This window comes from Lonchura striata, chromosome 2 (genome assembly GCF_046129695.1).
Source record: "Lonchura striata isolate bLonStr1 chromosome 2, bLonStr1.mat, whole genome shotgun sequence".
NCBI classification, from domain to species: Eukaryota; Metazoa; Chordata; class Aves; order Passeriformes; family Estrildidae; genus Lonchura; species Lonchura striata.
This window is the reverse complement of record NC_134604.1, coordinates 24,092,592-24,110,070: the sequence shown is the minus strand read 5'-3', so window position 1 is coordinate 24,110,070 and position 17,479 is coordinate 24,092,592. Positions and strand designations below refer to the sequence as shown.

Sequence of the window (17,479 nt, the reverse complement as noted above, 5' to 3'; positions counted from 1 at the left end):
GTGCCCTCTCAGCAGCTACAGCCAGTGATTCAAGAGTAAAAATTCCTGAACAACAGTGACTCAGCTGGGTGTGAGCAAGCACACCATCATCTTGCCTTCAGCAGGCTCATGGCTTGCCATGAACTGGTCAATGCATGAGCTTTGTTTTTCTGAAGACAGGTCTCTTCCTCCCTGTCACCCAGGGCAGTATTGTCCCAGCTCCATGTGTTCTTGCTGTCTTTCACCCAGTATTTTATCAGCTACTGTTTGAGTTTAAAAGAACAGCAGTGCCCATCCTCCATTGTGGCAATTTCAGGTTATAAGCAGCTAGGAGAGGAGAGCAGTGCATCCCTCTGAAAAAGCTCTAAGCTGTTGAAAACACTTGGATCTGGCCTTGTGATCCAAAAGATCCTACCCACTCCTAAAAATCCTCTGGAGTGGACTGCAGTAAATTATTATCAGCATTTAGGATTGTTACCTAACAAATGAGAGTACAAGACGTATCAACTGGAAAATACTAGAAGAGAGGGAGGTGCTAATGGAGCAAACAGCCACCCCATGCATTGTTCAGCTGTGCTTATTGAACAAAATGGTCGAGACCCCATGGTTATCCACTGAAATCTTCCTGTATGCAATGTTGGATTCAGATGGAAAGGGTTTCCTAGGCTCTCTGACTTCCCACCCTTCTATGTGTCCCAAGCCCAGTCCTCCTTTGGTGGAGGGCAGCTACTGGATCCCAGATCCAATAGTTGCAGATGTGCTGGTGATGGGCTGCAGGGTGGGAACCTGGAGGAGATGTAAGCTGGGCAAGGAGCACCCTCACACCTGGTTCTTGCCCCTGCAGCGCTCTCCACCCCCACAAGCCTCACCATCCACTTGAGCATGATGGTGGTCTCGTTGATGGCGTCCGTGAAGGTGATGTAGGGCCCGGCCACGGGGCGCTCGTAGACACGGCTGCTGTACCCCGACACCACGTACGGCCGGGACGCCGCGCTGGGCTCGCTCTCTCCCAGGATGTTCAGCGCCCGCACACGGAATTTATAGGATGTGCCTATGGGGAAAATGAGAAATGAAATGGTTGCAGCATTTGGAGTTTTCCAAGATTTCTACTGTCAGCATGGCCCTGACTGTGATGAGGGGCAATGTCTCCAGAAGGCAGAGAGCTTACAACAAGTTTGTTGCGGAAGTACAAACACTGTATGGCCACATTTCAGCCATGTCCTAGATGGAGCCTGCTTTTATTTACCTTCCCCAATTCCTGTCTGGATGGTCCAAAGGTCAGACAGCAGTTTTGGAAGATGTGCAGGAGGTTAAGAAATGCCTGAAAGCATATCCTGACCTGAAAGCATGGAAATGGTATGGAAATGTGTTCTTCCTCTACTCCACGGGAATTCAATACATAAACATCAGTTCAAAGCTATGTAATTTTTACCCAAACTTCATTTTATTGGTCTTTAGTTTGAGGTAGTTATGTTTCCCTTTTAAGCTGTCCAGCTCAGTGATGAAATCTTTTCTCATGTGAAGTGCAATGGGATTTGTGAGCCCATCTGTCTTGCCTGTGACTAAGGAAAGTTCTGTCCTGTCTTGTAAAAGACAAAACCAAATGTTGTTAGTAACTGTATCCTGTAATACAGAAAAGCATGCCTAAGCCTCCCTGAGGGAGGTCAAACCTATGCTGGTCTCTGCAGCTGGAGAAATTGGAGAAGCATCTGCAGCTTTTTCCCCATGCACCTAGGGCAGGAGTCAGGAAAGTTTTGTTTTGCTCATGCATGCCAGGGCTGAGCAGGATGTGACAGATGGTTAACCATCCTACAGGGACCCTGCAGCTTTCCTACAGGCCTCCAGGAAGAAGGGGGAGAGCACCTGCCTACCTTTCTCCAGGCCTGGGATTTCCACAGAGAGGCGAGAGGGAGGAATATCACTGGTGGCCAGGACCCAGTCTCCCAACTTCTTCAATTTCTTATACTCCACGCGGAAAGACTGGATGGGGAACCCACCATTCCCACGGGGGATCCAGGTCACGTACACAGATGTCTCTGAGGCCATGGAGATGGTTGGACGGTCCGGTGCCTCTGGAGCTGCAAGGGACCCAGAAGGACATCAGGACATAAAACATATTCCTCTCACCCTGTCTGGAGGATCCTGTGGCTCCACAGTATGTGGGTGAAGGACTGCCTGCACTGCACCCAGCCACATGCTCTGCAACTCCTGAATGCTCTTCATTAGAGCTGGCACCCCCAAATCCTAATGTCTTTCAGTTTGTGCCCACAAGCACCTTTTATTCCTGCTTGCATCTTGCTCCTTTTCCACTCCCAGCTCAAGCAGGATGACACAAGGTTTGAGGTGTGATCACCCATCACGGGAGGGAAAGCAGTGAGAGGGGTGGATGCAGGGCTGGAGATGGAGCAAAAAGCCTGGGTGATGTGAAAGGAGTGAGCAGGGGGAGACTGATGCTAGGGAAAACCAAGTGTAGGAGATGGGAACAGGAGAGATTGAGAAGAAACAACTGAGAAGGAAATAAGGAAAAATTCTGAACTGTGGAAATACAATTTGACAGGAAAACAATCAAAAGATGGGAGGAAAAGAGATGAATGGAGCTATGGATATGAAAATAAAGACAACAAATGAGTACGGAAGAGACTGAAGGATGGGATCTTACAAGATTAGGATTGAAGGAGAGAATTTCACAGAAATGATAAAGGCAATAGTAATGATAGAGACAGGGTGGGAAACAACAAATTAAGATTGCTCAGTAAGGATCTGATGTTTATCCAGTGCAGCAAGATACCCAAATGGAGCACTCTGCACCCCTAGAATGGAAACTAATTGCCCGTAGCCAGGACATGCAGGTACTTGGTCCGCATTCCTCCCTGACACTCCATCAGCACCCATTGGTGCAGTGCAGTTTATTCTTCCTATGCTACACACATTCACAGATTCCAAGAGAGGGCTTTCTGAACTCTTCACGTGGAATTCAGCAAGAGACCGAGAGTTGCTGAGATGTCCTTGCATTAAAGGTGGAGCCAGGCAGTGGGATTTGCCTGCTCTCCAGGAGTGACTGTCTGCCAAGAGCAGTAGTAGGGGTATCCAAGAAGGACCTCTCCTTGTCAGAAGCTAGAAAACACCCATCCAGCACTGCAGTCTTGATTTACTCAGCAGGGATTTAAACCCCAGCATGGCCTGGCCACTACCACCCACAAGAGCCCCAGCACCCCTCACCCTCCCAGGGTTCAGGGAGGGCCTTACGGGACAGACGGCTGTTGTCGGCCTGGTTACTGCTCTGAGTGCTCGTGCCTGGGTCATCCCTCTGGATCTGCTGCTCTTTGCTGGCAACTATCTCTGGCTTTGGGCGCCGCCCTGTGCAGAAGGGAGAGGTGGCATCAGTAACGGAGAGATGCACTCAGAATTAACTTTCACTGTGATGAGGAAAGCAAATACACCCAGACAGGATGCAGAGGTAAGTACCTCCTGGACTCTGACAGCTCTAGGGGCTCAAAGCACTCAGCCTGCTGGCAGGAACAAAAGCTAAAGCGGCAGATTTGTTAATAGATGTCCCTCATATTTAATTTTCTACAACTTTTAATTGTTTTTCTTTGAATGTTGCTAGATTTCTGTCTCCAAGAGATTAAACAACCTCTTGAGATTTATGCTAGACCCATTTTCTACTGTTCTGCAGGTGTTCAACTGAGACACCAAGTGAATAAGGGATTTTTACCAAGCCACACAGATGATGGGTTGGAATTTTCCCCATCCTACACTCCACTTTCCCTTCTGACAGTTGCTCTAAGCTGAGGGCAGATGGGTTTCCAGAGCAGAAACACTCCCATTGTCTAAAGGCTGGTGCCTTGTGCCTCAGGGCTGGGACAGGATGTTTCAGAGGGGTCCTCCCCTGACTCAGAGCAAAGGGGAACCCGGGGAAAGGCCTGCCCTTACCGGTGCGGAAGGTCACCATGGCTGTCTGTCCCTCGCCAGCACAGTTGTGAGCAGCCATCTCCACCTCGTAGAGGCTCCCGGGGTCCAGCCTGGTGAGGGTCAGGCGGTGCTGCGAGGCTGGGACATCCCTCACAGCCCAGCTGTCTGAGGTGTTGGTGACCTGCTGAGAGACCAATGCAGGTGTTGCAGAGCTTGGGGCAGGCTGGGCTTCTTGCAGGCACCCAGCTCAGAAACTTTATTAGTAAGTTGTGTACCAACCACATCTACCTTCCCTTGCCTCTCTGCAAAGGAAAGAGATGGTGCCAGCCTGATTTTGCAAAGGAATTCAGGTATAAGCAGGACAACTCACCCAAGCCCCACAGTGTTTTCTTGACCCCAGGGTTCAGTCAGTCCTGTTCTGTCTTCTAGTTCCCTTTGATACTACCACCCCTTGATGTGTGTAAATCTCCAGAACAGGTGTGGCCCCCAAAATGCAGCATTAGCCACAGGACTGAGCTGCTTTAGGAGCCAAATCTTTCCTGCAGCCCAGCTGCTGACCTGCTCATTTAGATACTGGCCATTTTCAAGGGATGAGGTACCCAGACACACTTAGTTTTACTGAGTTTTATCCAGCCTCAGCCCTGGCACTTTGGGGCTCAAATAAAGAGCCATAATGCTGGAGCAAAGGTTTCTGCAGGGAAGAGACTGTGTATGGCCATAGCCCTCAGAGAAGCTTGGAAACACAGGGGGTTTTTTTGTGATACCCTGATGCCCTATGCAGAGGGGGAGGGAAGGTGGAACCTTCCTCCTTCTCCCTGGCTGCAAAGATAATATTTTTGCAGGCAAATAGGCAGGACACTGAAGTGACCCAGTGCCAAAAGGAGAATTAGTAATGCAGGCAACGCAACAGAACGGAAATGCCAAGACTCTGCTGTATCATTCATCTTTTCTCCAAGCGTTTGACACTGACTGATTAATGCCTGCCTCATTTTATTTTTATTCCTGAGCCTGCAAAGTTCTGAGGCCAGGAAGGGGAGCCCTAAAGGCTGCTAATATGCAGGAAAGGGAAAGAGAAATTCTTAAGAAACAAAAGTAAGGGCTGCATGGCATCTGACTGCTTGCAGGCTGCTGAGAGTTTGGGGCAGTGTAGGAACACAGTAAAAAGAAACATTCACAGATATTTTCTAGAGAAGAAGCACAACCTCGCCCAGTACAAATGTAGGTCTCCTGTCAGTAGGTTTAACTTTCTATACAGCCATCTTCTACACAAAGAGCCTTTTCTTTTGTGGCTGAATTGATTCCTTCCCTCTCCACACACATGGTTTTCCAGTCAGAAATGTCAAAACCAGATCATTATATAACTTGATCCTAAGGATCTTGGATAGAAAGAGACTCTTTCTAAACAAGTTTAAGGGTTATTGGGACTAATTCCTTTCCACACAATCCTTAAGCATCCCAAGAAAGAGTCTCCAGCTGAGAATTTGGACTACACTGAAAACACATTACTGCAAACTGCAGTGACCCATGGTGACCTTCACTGCCCCACAGCCCCTTCCAGGTGAAGTGCTGAAAAACAAATCAAATATGGACAAACTCCAAGGCTGCAAGTTAAGATTGCAAGCAGAATTGGTAGTTACATGATACACCACTGGGGAATAAATCTCCTCTTGGCAGACAACCAGAGCCAACAGTCTGAGGATGCTTTTGGCATCTTTGTTTTTTTATTTAAGCTTGCTCTATTGTGTTCCTGTGTTGGCATCTTCTGCCTTTGTTTTAAAGGGCTCTTAAAAAAGATGGTTAGCTGAAATCCTCATCTTAATTTTTTTTTGAAAGAAATCAAGGATTGTAAAAGTTTTCTATTACACTGTATTTTCACAAAAGCACACAATTCCAGGAAAATAGATACATATATTCACATGTATGTGAAAATGGTGCCTTGCAGTGGGTGGGAGTCCCCAAACATGTGATTTGGCATGTTTTTGGAATACACTCAAACCCTCTGGGGGGTTTGAGGCAAAACCTGCCTCTCTACTGCAACTCCTTGCCTACCCAAAGGGAAGAAAAGCAGCAGAAAAATAAATCCAAGCCCCTTTTTTCCACTTATCTCCAGCAAAATGGAAAGAGATACTTTGCACCTCAGAAGAAGAAATTTTCCCTCAACAATGCTTCAGCATTTAAAAAAACTGCTGGGCTACAGCTGTGCCTGCACTGTGCCCATGGTGCCATGAAAAACCCCAGAGGGAGGAGCCCTTGGGCTCCAGCAGGACTTGGCCATGCACCATGTGCTCACACTGTGCCACCTGCAATTGATGTACTCCACAGTGCACTGCCTTCCAACTTCCAGAATAAAACTGGGGGATAAGGACCTTCCAGAGGATGGTTATGACAGCTCTCTGCTGGCTCCTCACACTCACTGAACATGGGCACTTCGGTGCTGCTGGGCAGGGCAGGCACATGCAGAAGAGAGGATGATGCTCTGTGTCACGCAGTCCGTTCTGTGTCCCTGTGGCTTGTGCCAAGACAAAATTATTCCAGAGCAAGTCATTGTGCAACCTGCCCTCAGGGCTTCCTACCTGTGCAAGCACACATCTGGGACTGGATGTGGAAGCTACTGGCGAAGTGTGTGCATGTGCCTTCTGCATACTTAGGCAGACAGGCAGTGCCACTGGGCTCTTCCTGGACAGCTCAGCAAACCTCCTGTCACAGCCTGTATCCATCAGGCTGAGGCTGCAGCTCAGGAGGTCCCACTATCCAATGCCACCAGTGAGCAATGGGTGAAATGTGTGGTGAGGCCACCAGCTCACCCATGGAATGGCGCAGAGGAAAGATGGGAGCAGGGCAAAACAGCAATACCTTGCGATGCTTCACCACGTAATAGAGGATGGGGGCTCTGCTGTCAGGCCGGGGTCTCCACACCAGGTCGTAGCTGTCTGTCTTGGATGTCCGTGGAGAACTGAGGATGATGGGGGCTTCAGCTGGAGGCACCAGCTCCTTGTTGGCTGCACACTGTGAAGATGCTGCTAGAAGAGGGGTTGTACCAGGCTTGGGCAGTCCAGCTTTATCCAAGGGCAGCTTTAAGGTGCTGTCCCTGGAAGGTGGTGTTGGAGATTGAGACGAGTGTAGCTGGGCATCTCGCCCGGGGTTGAGTGGAGCTCCTGGAATACAAAGTGTCACAGCAGGATAAACGTCCATCCTAGTCTGTGGTTAAGGCAGAGCTGTGAGCCCCCTGTGCGGTACTGCCTGCAGTGCCACTCAAAAAGGTATTGGCAACAATCCCTCCTTCCCCTGCTATAAACGACAAGGTTCTCTGTCTCTCTGAAGTCCCTCTTACCCTGTGTAAGTTCAACAGTGTCCAAGGAATCATGTGGTACCTCTCCTACCCCAGGTAAATCCAGTTTTTAAGCTCTTGCTCAGTGCAAGTTCAGAGGCAGAGCTAAGCCATGGGGTAAAGCACTACAGCCAGATGTCTTGTGTCTCCTGTGTAGAGATCACCCAAATGTGCACAAATGGCCCTGCCCTTAGAAGCAAAACTGGTGTCATGTGTTCCCAGAGGGAGATACAGAGACCTCAGGCAGAACAGCACTTGCAGCATAGGTTAAATAGGAAGTAAGGGCAACACCCCAACTTTCTTCCTGTGCTTCCCCCGACCTTGTCCTGTGTGTTAGGCTGTGATTGAATGGCCATGACTTTAGAGAGAGGGGCTTACCCGGGCGGGCTGTCCTCAGCTGCACCAAGGCTTGGGCGCTGCCCACCTCGTTCTCGGCCATGCACTGGTAGATGCCCTCGTCCTCGGGCCCCACGCTGAGCAGCCGCAGCACCCGGCGTGACAGCCGCAGCCGCCGGCTGCCCGACAGCGGCACCGCGTTGTGCAGCCACATCACCGAGGGCTGCGGGTTCCCGCGCACCTTGCACGTGAACTTGGCGCTCTGGCCCCAGGGAATGATCTGCTGGGACAGCTCCATGGTGACCTCCGGGGGTTCTGTGTGAGGAACAAACAGACTGCTGAGTGCCGCTTGGCTGGGAGCACAGCGCAATCATGGCTTTGCACCTTCCTCTCTGGCAGGGATGAGAGCAGAGTGATGGATCCTTTCCTACTCTAAGTCCCACTCTCTTTGTGAGGGCCCACATGGGTCTGCTTCAATGCCCCTCCCCTTCAGCATCCACATAAACTGCAAAGGAAGGTGGCCCAAAGCCATCTGCCCTCTCACATGACATCAGACATCTAGTCCCATTTTTCAGAGCTGAAATGCTACTCTGCAAATATTGTGCTTGTGCCACAACAACACATCAGCACCTGATGAAATGCAATTTGTGAAACACGGGCTTAATCTCCCTAAAAATTGTGAGAATGGAAAGTATGTGTGGTAGAAATATCTGAGGTGTAGTATCCCTAACATTTTCTACTCCACAGAGAGCTTCCCTACAAAACAGAACAAAACCAAGACACTCCAATGTCTTCCTTATGCCAATGTCAAATATGTCTAAAAAGCAACCAGCTTCCACTAGAAAGTATTGGAAAAAAAGCAATGCCACAACTGACAAGAGAAGAGCTTCTGCAGAGGAAAGGAGGATCCATCATCTCCAGCCCATGATGGGAGCCAAGAAGGAGGAACTACTACCCTCAAGAAAGAATTAGTCTGTCTCCTGGAAACTGGAACCACAAGCAGGGGTTTGCATTACATTGTGGTTTGTCCAGGGAGGGGAAGAATGCTTCCATGCTAGTATCTTCCCCTAGAAGATGATGAGATGTCCAAGCCCTCCCTGAAACAATGGCTCCAGCAGCACTCACCAAACACCTGCACGTTGTAGAAGATGAAGGCAGCCCCGGCCTCCCCAACGCCATTGTCAGCCGTGCAGCTGTAGGTGCCCGAGTCCTCCTCACTCGTGGGGTCGATCAGGAGGTTGCTGAGCAGGAAGCGTGTCTTGTTGTAGGCGGAGACGCTGGAGCCATCCTTGGCCCAGGTGACCCGCGGCGGGGGGATCCCGCTGGCCACGCACTCCAGGATGAGGCTCTGGCCCTTGGTGACGATGATGGTCTGAGCCTCAGGAGGGTAGATTATCCGGGCTGCCTCCGCTGTGGAGCCTGGGAAGAGACGTGGAGGAAGGAGGTGCATGGGAAGGAAGGTGGATGGTGGGAGAGCACCCACTGCAGTGGGTAGGTAGGGATAACAGTACGGCACACTGTTTTCCTGTGCTGGGGAAGGTTAATGTCAATGCAGGACCAGAGAGACATTCTGTAAGGGTTCTGTGCACACAACAAAGCCACCTTGCCAACAGGCTAAAGGCCTTTGCCTGCCCACCACCACCAACAAATGCTAAGGAAGCATGGCAATCCCAGGGCTGCATACACATACTCCAGGAGCAGACCTTGGGGCCTTCTGCTTCTGGAATGGAGTTTTCTCAGCAACTGATGATTCACACAGAAAACCAGCTGCACCAGATAGCACTGATCAGTGTCCCCAGAGCTGGAGATGTGTGGTGAAGGGAGAATGGCTTACGTCTCACACGGAGCCTCTCACTGGAGACTGAAGTTTTCACCTCCTGTGTCACAGGGTTGTAGGCAGCACATTTGTAAGTCCCCTCATCCTCCTGGCTGGCATTAACAATCTGAAGGTTTCCAGATGGCATAATAAGATAATTGTCTGTAGAGAGAAAAGAGAAAGTGGCACATGGTCACAAGATATGCTCCTGTCCAGCCCCCTAGAAGATATGCAGTGTCCTGAAGAAAAGGTGGGCAAGGGGGAAAGAAAAAAACATGATGTCCCAGGCAGCATGGACATCAGGGAGACCATGCCAGGGATTCTGAAGTAACTTGGGCTGAGACAGGTGGCAAAGGGACAAAGAGGCAGCAGGTAGAGACAGCTATGGCTGGTAAGGAAGGGCGAAACCAAGGGTCCTGTGGCGGAACCTGTTGGGACAGACCCCCGGGCACTCACCTCGGGAAGCCTCCAGCCACTCCTGCTTCACACTGTAGCGGACTTGAGCCTTGGGGTGACTTTCGGGCAGGTCGCAGGCAATCACGGCTGTGTTCCCTTCATCCACCTCGATCACATGCTGGCCGTCAAACTTGAAATCTTTGAGATCTGCAAAGAGAGTAGAAGACAAGGCACCTCAGTGGCTGGCTACACATCTCAGTGTCAGCTCATCCTCTCCCCACGGGCTGGGGGCTGTTTCCTCATGGTGCCGGCAGAGGACTGTTCTGACCCCAGCTGCTAGGGAAACTGGCTTGCTTTCAGGTTTCCCCGTGCCGCCCCTCCCCCCCCCCCCCCCCGGCCCCCCATTTTTTTCCTACAAAATGAGTAACTTAAAACACAGCTTCTGGAGAAACTGCCTGCTCTAGGGCTAGGAAACTGGGCGTGAAAAATCCTGGCCTGAGAGTAAAAAATAAGCCAACTTACTGCAGTACTGAAGGGCAGCCAAAAATGGTCCTTCTGCTGCCTGCTATTCCACACATGGCTGCTGTTCTGCTACTGAGAAGCTGACTTTGTAGTTGTAACTCAGGGAGCCCAGCCTGCTTCAAGGGTACAGATGCCAGGTGGGAGGAAGTGTGTGCAACCCCCTGAGCTCCTCCCACACCTGAGAAATCAGCATCTCTGCTCCAGGCACTCTTGCTCCCATCAAATATCTCACAGCTGAAAGCTGGTTAACCACAAAACCTCACATATGCCCAAGCTCCAGTTAAAAGAACAGGAACTTGCAAGGAAAACCAGCTCCTCCTCTATGTGGCACAGCCGCTCCTTCCCTAAAGCAGCTGTGAAAACCCTGTCACACCATGTCCCTCTGTCCATGCTGTGATGGGAGTTCCCACCCTGGCCAGGCTGATGTGGGCAGCATGACTGGAAGCATAGGAACTAAGAGGAAGGGGTACCTAACTTTTTGTTTTCTTTTCCCTGTTTTTTTAAAGCAGGAAGAGAGGAGGGCAGCAAAACCCCACAGATCTGTCAGGGCAGGGAGTATGCCAACCTGGCCCCACCAAACTTTCCAGAGGCAAAACTTGTTCCCATCCTCTCTGGGAGTGACGGCAAATCTTGCTGAGGCACTGCAAGCTTGAAGTTTGTCTCAGACAGCATGTGCTGTGAGGGAAGAGGTTTTGTGCCAGGAAAAAAGTCCCTCGTGTGCATTTTTACAATGCTGTACACCAGCCTGGGTGTCCACTAGCAAAAGCGGCACATCCCACAGTTGGTTGTTCTCACAGGTGACATGTCACACCGTCACATCAAGGCTCAGGTTGATGGGTTAGTGGGTTAGTGGGTTGGTGCTTCTTCCCAGGACACAGGGCTAACATCTCCTGAATGGCATGCCACTAATTCTGGATGAGACTACACTTCCTTTGCAAAACCCCACTCTAAGGCAGTGTTGCATCTGCAGCCACGGCACGGCCACGTGCTGTCAACAGCTCCCTTGCCCCAAGAAACACATCCCAGGACATGGCACCTGTGACCTCCAGCAGTTTGGGGCCTGGGGGGCAGCATGAGAGCTGGTGGCAGGCAGCCTCCCTTGGCAGCCCCAGCCAGCAGAAAGATGTGGGGTTTGTTCTCTGGAAAATGCAGCAGCGCTCCAAGAGCGAAAGACACTCTGGCTCCAAGCTTCTCCCACCCACAGTCATGGAAAAGTTACACGAAATTTCTCAAGCAGACTTTCTGATTAAAGCAAGATCTTTTATAGAGTTTAAATAAAAACCAGCTCTCTTGGCAAGGCATCGAGAAAGCCTCCCCAAGTGCAGTGCGGAGGGGCTGTCGGGCGGCTGCTGGGGGAGCCAGCGGTCCCAGGCCCAGATCTGAGGGAAGGGGAGGAGGTTGAAAAGAAAAGGGGAGGTTTTGCAATGTCATAAAGATTTGCAATGAACATGCTTAATACTTCTGGAATTTCTTGGCATTGTTCAATTAAGAAAAATAATAAAAAGAAGGAATACGGGTGAACTTCAGAACTGTGATTAATCCTTTAAGACAAGCTGAGGAGGGGAGCCATGTTTCCACTGCATATTAAAGCCAGATGAAAGTTAACTCTTAACTTGTGAAAAGCTGGCAGTGCCTCACGCTCCTCCTCCAACGAAAGTTACTGCTGGGGCAGGGAAGGATGATGGATATTTTCTCCTCTGCTTTTTATGTTTGATCAGGAATAAAATAGTGAGAGCCACAGAAATGGAAAGAGGTGGAGAAGTGGCAAAAGCCCAGTGTGTGCCTGCCCACATGGGCAGTTTCTCCGATCAACATGTTTCTCCGATCAACAAAATATAAACGAGCATCAGGAAAATTAATGTGCGCCTTGGTGGTCTGGATTCATCACAGTCGAATTAAGATTTTGGAGCCAAGGCATAGGCTCCAGCAATGCTGGCAGGGATCTGCACATACACACTTACATGAGCACGTGTACATGCACACACACCCTGAAGAGGAGAAGGGGCCCAAGAGCCTGGAAAAAGATCAGGACCTGGCATAGCAGAGCCATCTTGAAGATGGAAAATTATGACCCTGTGCCAGGACACCCCCTGGGATGACTGTGGGCTGGACAGACATGGGGACCTCTCACAGGCAGCCTCCCCACATGGTGACTCAGCCCACATCTCTCAGCTGTGGGTGCTGCAGCCCCACAGTAGGGAGCTGCAGCTCTTCCTGGCTTCCCCTCAGCCCGGAAGTGAGGGACAAGGGGTGAAACTGTGGAAGAGGAGAGAGGGAAATTGTGGAAGAGGGGGAAAGAACAGAGCAAAGGAAGGGATCCTGGGGTGGCTGGAGGAGCATGAACCAGGTGCCTTTGGAGAAGCAGAGTGAAACTGGCAGGAGAGAGGGGAAAAATAGCAGAACTGTGACAAACTACTTTTTCATATGCCAAGTGCACAAGCTTCCTGCCAAACTACTCTCCTAAATTCCTGCTTCCCCACAGAGAACAAGGCTGGTTTATCTGCCAGTGGATCTTGGCCACGGGCGATCTCAACTGCCCTGCTCACCACTGGTATGGGCATGTAGAGCCATCCTTTAGCACTGATGGGTCAGCCAAAGCTGGTGAGGGGTGGTCTGGGTCATCCCTGTCCCCCTCTGGGCATGGGACAAGCTCCCCCACACACATCCTGTTGTATTTGGCCCCAGCACAGCCAAACAGAGGACACTGTGCCAAGCTGAGACAACCAGCTTCATCCTGGGGGGTTCAAACAAGCTGCCCCTGAGTTGTGGGGGGACCATGCATGTCCCCCCAGCAGGAAGGGCTGGAGGACAGGATCCATGCCAGGGGGATATGCAGCACTTGCCCCTTCAGCTGCGCAGCCAGCAGCAGCCAGGCCCCACATCTAACATGCAATTTGCACCAGAGTCCAACAACCACTGCAGCTGGGAGTAACCACATCCCCTCTCACTGGCTGGGTTTTCCTTCTCATATGGCAGCATCCAGCATGCCAGCCCATGTTCTTGTCCTTAAAAGACACGCCTGACCACAGTGAAGCAAGTCCTCATCTACCAACCATTGTCCAGGAGGTGCTGCGGACAGACAGACTGAGCACTGCTGACTTCAGCCATGCTGGGACAAGAGGGCTTTTTTTTCCCCCCTTTTTGTGTTTAGGAGGGAGTGCAACCAAAGGCCATTGCTTATGTCCATCTGCAGCCAGCTCTGAGGCGCGATGGGGTGAACCAGGGTGCAGGCCTGCAGCCAACTGTGCTGCTGTCACTGGGGAGGGAAACCAGCTGAGTCCCAGGGCTGGGGGCCAAGCAACGAGGCAGGCGAGACAGAGCCGATTAAATGAATGGGAGACCATAAATAACTTTGGATAAGAAGCAATAGTAAATGAAATTATGGCCCCAAGATAAAAGTTCTCCCTGCCATAGGGAAGAGTGAAAGAAGAAAGGAAGAGAAGGGGAATAGGCAGGAATAGGGTCCTCCAGCCTGGGGGCAGGCACCCTCCACTACTCTCCCCTCAGCTGTGAGAGCAGCCTAGGGCTATGGCTTTCACTCTCCATCCAGCCTGGGCACTGGTGCCGTCACCACCAGATTCCTCCTACCCTGCTGAGACAGGCACCTACTCACAACCCCCCCACACATCTCCCCCACCCTGGGCCCATCTCACAGTCCTCATGCCACATCTCTGCTGCCTCACAAAACACCACCTGTGCTTTCCTTCTTTCCACTCCTCATACCACCTCTGCCCCTGGGGCCAGAGCCCCCATGCCTGCTCTGCCTATGCTTTTCCAACAGGCAGCCATCCCCTTTCTTCCTTCCTTCCCTCCCTCTCTCTTGCCATTGCCTCTGGGGAGTATCAGTGGGGAGGCCCTGGCAAAGGAAAATGAATGGGGCTGTCTTCAGAAAGCAGCTGCAAATTCCTGGGGGATGCCCAGCCCGACCCCGTGCAGGGTCACTGCCCACAAGCTCCACACGCTGAGGCCCAGCTTCCCACACGTGCTGCCACAAGGCTGAGGACTGACCTCACCCGTGGCACCAATGGATGCAACAGGGCACTGAGCTGCCCTTGCCCACTGCATTCCTGGCACACAGGTACCACAATCCCACACCCCCGGCCACAGGGAACTCTGGAACAGTGGAGTTTTTTTGCTGCACCCCTCATCTATTCTTCTGTTTTGGTTTTAAGTATCATGTCTATCCAGGTCAGACTTGCTGCTGTGTTTGCTGCCCTGATTTTCTATGCATACAGATGAGTGCTGGGAGTTATACAACCCTCGCTACCTCTGCTCACCAGTCTTGCTCCAGCCCTGCATTTCAGTTGCCCCTGTGAGCTCCCAACCTTCCAAACCTCTGTTTGGCTGTTACTGAACCAGCCCTCAGCAACGTGTATAAGTCTCTGGTGGAATCACTTGGTCCCACCAGAGCCTATTGCAGCCATGCCTTTTACATACAGCAGCCCTATCTAGAAGGGCTGGGGCAGGGCTTTCTGGCAAGATGACAACTTTGCTACCTAGAATCAGGCACAGAAAGCATCTCTCTCTTCTTTGCAGCTGTCATTCATATGAAGGCTTAAAGCCTGGCTTGAAAAACCAGGGATACTCCTGTTCTATCCATACAAGTTGTCCCAGACTGCAGTGCTGCCCTGGGGCCTGCAGGGTTAATCTTGTGCACCACAGTCAGGCCAGCAGTGATCAGCACGTGTGACCTGCAGTGACTTGCACTGATATGCCATGGGCAGCCAAGATCGTATGGAGCACCAGCTAAGCTCTAACTGGACTCAAAGGTGCCCAAGTAATGCCTGAAGTGCTGCTCCCTTTGCCACTTCATGAAATCTTTCCCTTCTGCAAATCCCTCCACCTCTTGAATATACAACAGCTATTTTATCTCTGCTGGAGAAATTAAATGCAAGTTTCAACCAGCTCTCTGAGCCAGGGGGAAGAGAGATGGCCTCTGCATCACTGTGCTGCAGATGAGAGAAGGAGGTGTGAGTCCCAGGGCTATGCCTGGCTGCCAGCACTGCAATGATGCTTATCTGCTTGCTGACTCTCAGCAGGCCCCAGGGCAAGGGCACACAGAGCCTGGGGCATTCCAGAGTGCTTCCTTCAAAGAAGGGCCAAAGAAAGGAGAAGAAATAGCCTAAAAGTTGGCCAGACAATTTTACCTACACTCCTCAAAACCTAGCGAGTCACTTCTCCCAATGACTCCAGGTCTTCTTCCAAAATAAACCTAAGCCTCGAAAATATTTCCATAACTCTCCTTCCCCCCACTGCTTTCATCCACACATTCCAGTTTCACTTTTCCCCTGCCATTCCAAAATAATTTTTGGATGGAACTAAGACTTTCAGAGGGTTTTCTTTCAGCCCTGAAGGTTATCTGGAGGAGATTTATCAACTGCAATGCTGACCTGCCATGGGCTTTCCTCTCACCATGGTCATCACTGAATCAGTTTTGAGCAAGGTCTGGTAAAGAAGGTCTGGAGCAGGAGAGGGAGCCCAGGGCACACCTGCTACCACAGCTTTCAAGTCTCACCACCAAGTGGTACTCCCTGCTCTTTCAGAATAACACCACTGTTACAAGCAGACTCCAGCTCATGAACATGAGACTGGTTATTTGAGCCCCTCCAGAAGGTTCTCCTCCCACACCTTCAGTCCCACACCTTCACTGGGATGCCCTATCTTTCTCTTCACTTATTGACTGCTAGATCTTCCTCACCTGGGTGCTCTCTATCACCTGAGGCTATCCAGGTGTGTGGAATACAGCCTCTGCCATCCCCAGCTACCCCTGAGGATGAGGGACCCATGCAGCACAGGGGTTTTCCACAATGGATTAGCTGCTTGATCATGCAACCTCTGGCTCCAGTTTTGTGAGCTCCACTGAGTGGTGCTCCTGACTTCCTCTCAGAATTGTGTTTGCCATGACCGGGACCACAGCAATGGCCAAGTCCTTCTCTTGCACACACATCCCCAGTTGCAATCCCCAGTAGGCAAAGATGATTTGGCTCTTGGAGAGGGCTGATGCACTACTCAGAGGCTTGGATTTTCCTGAAGGGCATGGTGGGGCCTTCTGGTGCCTTAGGACCTGTCCCCAGTTCTCCACTAAAGCAGTCAGATAGGTCAGAGATACTTTTCCCAGGAGACAGAGCTGGTGGTAATGGGCTGGGGTGCGAGTGAAAAAAGAAAAGGAGCGCTACTAAGCAGGAGCTGATCAGGCTGAGGAGCTGTGCACACCCTACTCTCCTAAATTCAAACCATGCCCTTGGTAATCCCATCCACCTCTCCCCTCCTCTCCTCCTTCTCTCTATCAGGCCACCAGCACACACAGCCCCCTTTCTGCTCTGGAATCTGTTCTCCAAAACTTAATCTCAGCATGGGGCTCAGGCCAAATCCCCCAACAGATTCAGCCCCGTGACAACCCCCTCCCACCCTGCCTCAGAGTTCAGCAATTCTCTCCTTGCTTTCCCTGGCCTCCTCCTCCTCTCACCCAGCCTGGCCTAAACATTTCACTCCTGATTAATGTATCAGTGGCAAGGCAATAGTTCTTGGCTTTACAGCAAAGCCAGGCCCCACTTTGCACAAACATCTTCCCATCTTCATTTTCATAAGACTTAGCCCCAAACTCCTTTTTGCTTGGAAAGATGAAGCCTTTTCTATGCTCAGGGACTGTCACTGTAAGGTAATGGCAGCTTCCTCTGCATATACTTGCTCCACCAAACACTCACTGTGGATTTCTCAGAAGGTGGGGCTCTCCACTGCTCTTTCTCGCATGCATCCAAATACAGTGCCCTCTGGCCAAATACACACAACATCTGGCCAAAACCAGGTGCTTGTAAGAAAAATTGCCCAGCTAAGACACCTCAGGCCACACACACATTTCTCAATGCCAGAGGGCAGCAGTGAGGAGCATGTAAGCTCAGGGATAGGAGCAAAGTCCCTTGCTCAGAGCTGTGTCTCAGGAAGGCAGTAAAACTTAGCACACACTGACCCTGTGCTGGCAGCAGTCCTGCAGCAGCCTCAGCAGCAGTCCTGCAGCAGCCTCAGCAGCAGTCCTGCAGCAGCCTCAGCAGCAGTTGGACCATCAGCACCAGCAGGTTCTATTCATAAACTCCATCAATAAGTCAGGAACCAGAGGAGGCAGCCTGACTGTCAGGAAACCAGCCACATACACAAACCCCACAGCTCAGGTATTCCCTGGGCTTGCAAAGAAG

At 51.0% G+C, this 17,479-nt stretch overlaps 1 protein-coding gene across 2 annotated transcripts in view; it reads right to left on the bottom strand.

Annotated features, from left to right (window-relative positions):
• The window catches only part of BOC (BOC cell adhesion associated, oncogene regulated), a 54,318-nt gene that overhangs the window by 4,681 nt on the left and 32,158 nt on the right, over positions 1 to 17,479 (bottom strand). Inside the window, exons 4-12 of one of the 2 annotated variants that reach the window (XM_031505622.2) lie at positions 9,828 to 9,974; positions 9,390 to 9,533; positions 8,681 to 8,974; positions 7,598 to 7,870; positions 6,745 to 7,046; positions 3,913 to 4,075; positions 3,226 to 3,336; positions 1,851 to 2,057; positions 849 to 1,030 (exon numbers count right to left, since the gene is read on the bottom strand). In XM_031505622.2, coding sequence (XP_031361482.1) covers positions 849 to 1,030; positions 1,851 to 2,057; positions 3,226 to 3,336; positions 3,913 to 4,075; positions 6,745 to 7,046; positions 7,598 to 7,870; positions 8,681 to 8,974; positions 9,390 to 9,533; positions 9,828 to 9,974 — 1,823 coding nt within the window. The remainder of the gene's footprint in view (positions 1 to 848; positions 1,031 to 1,850; positions 2,058 to 3,225; positions 3,337 to 3,912; positions 4,076 to 6,744; positions 7,047 to 7,597; positions 7,871 to 8,680; positions 8,975 to 9,389; positions 9,534 to 9,827; positions 9,975 to 17,479) is intronic. The other variant, XM_031505623.2, reaches the window with a different exon arrangement.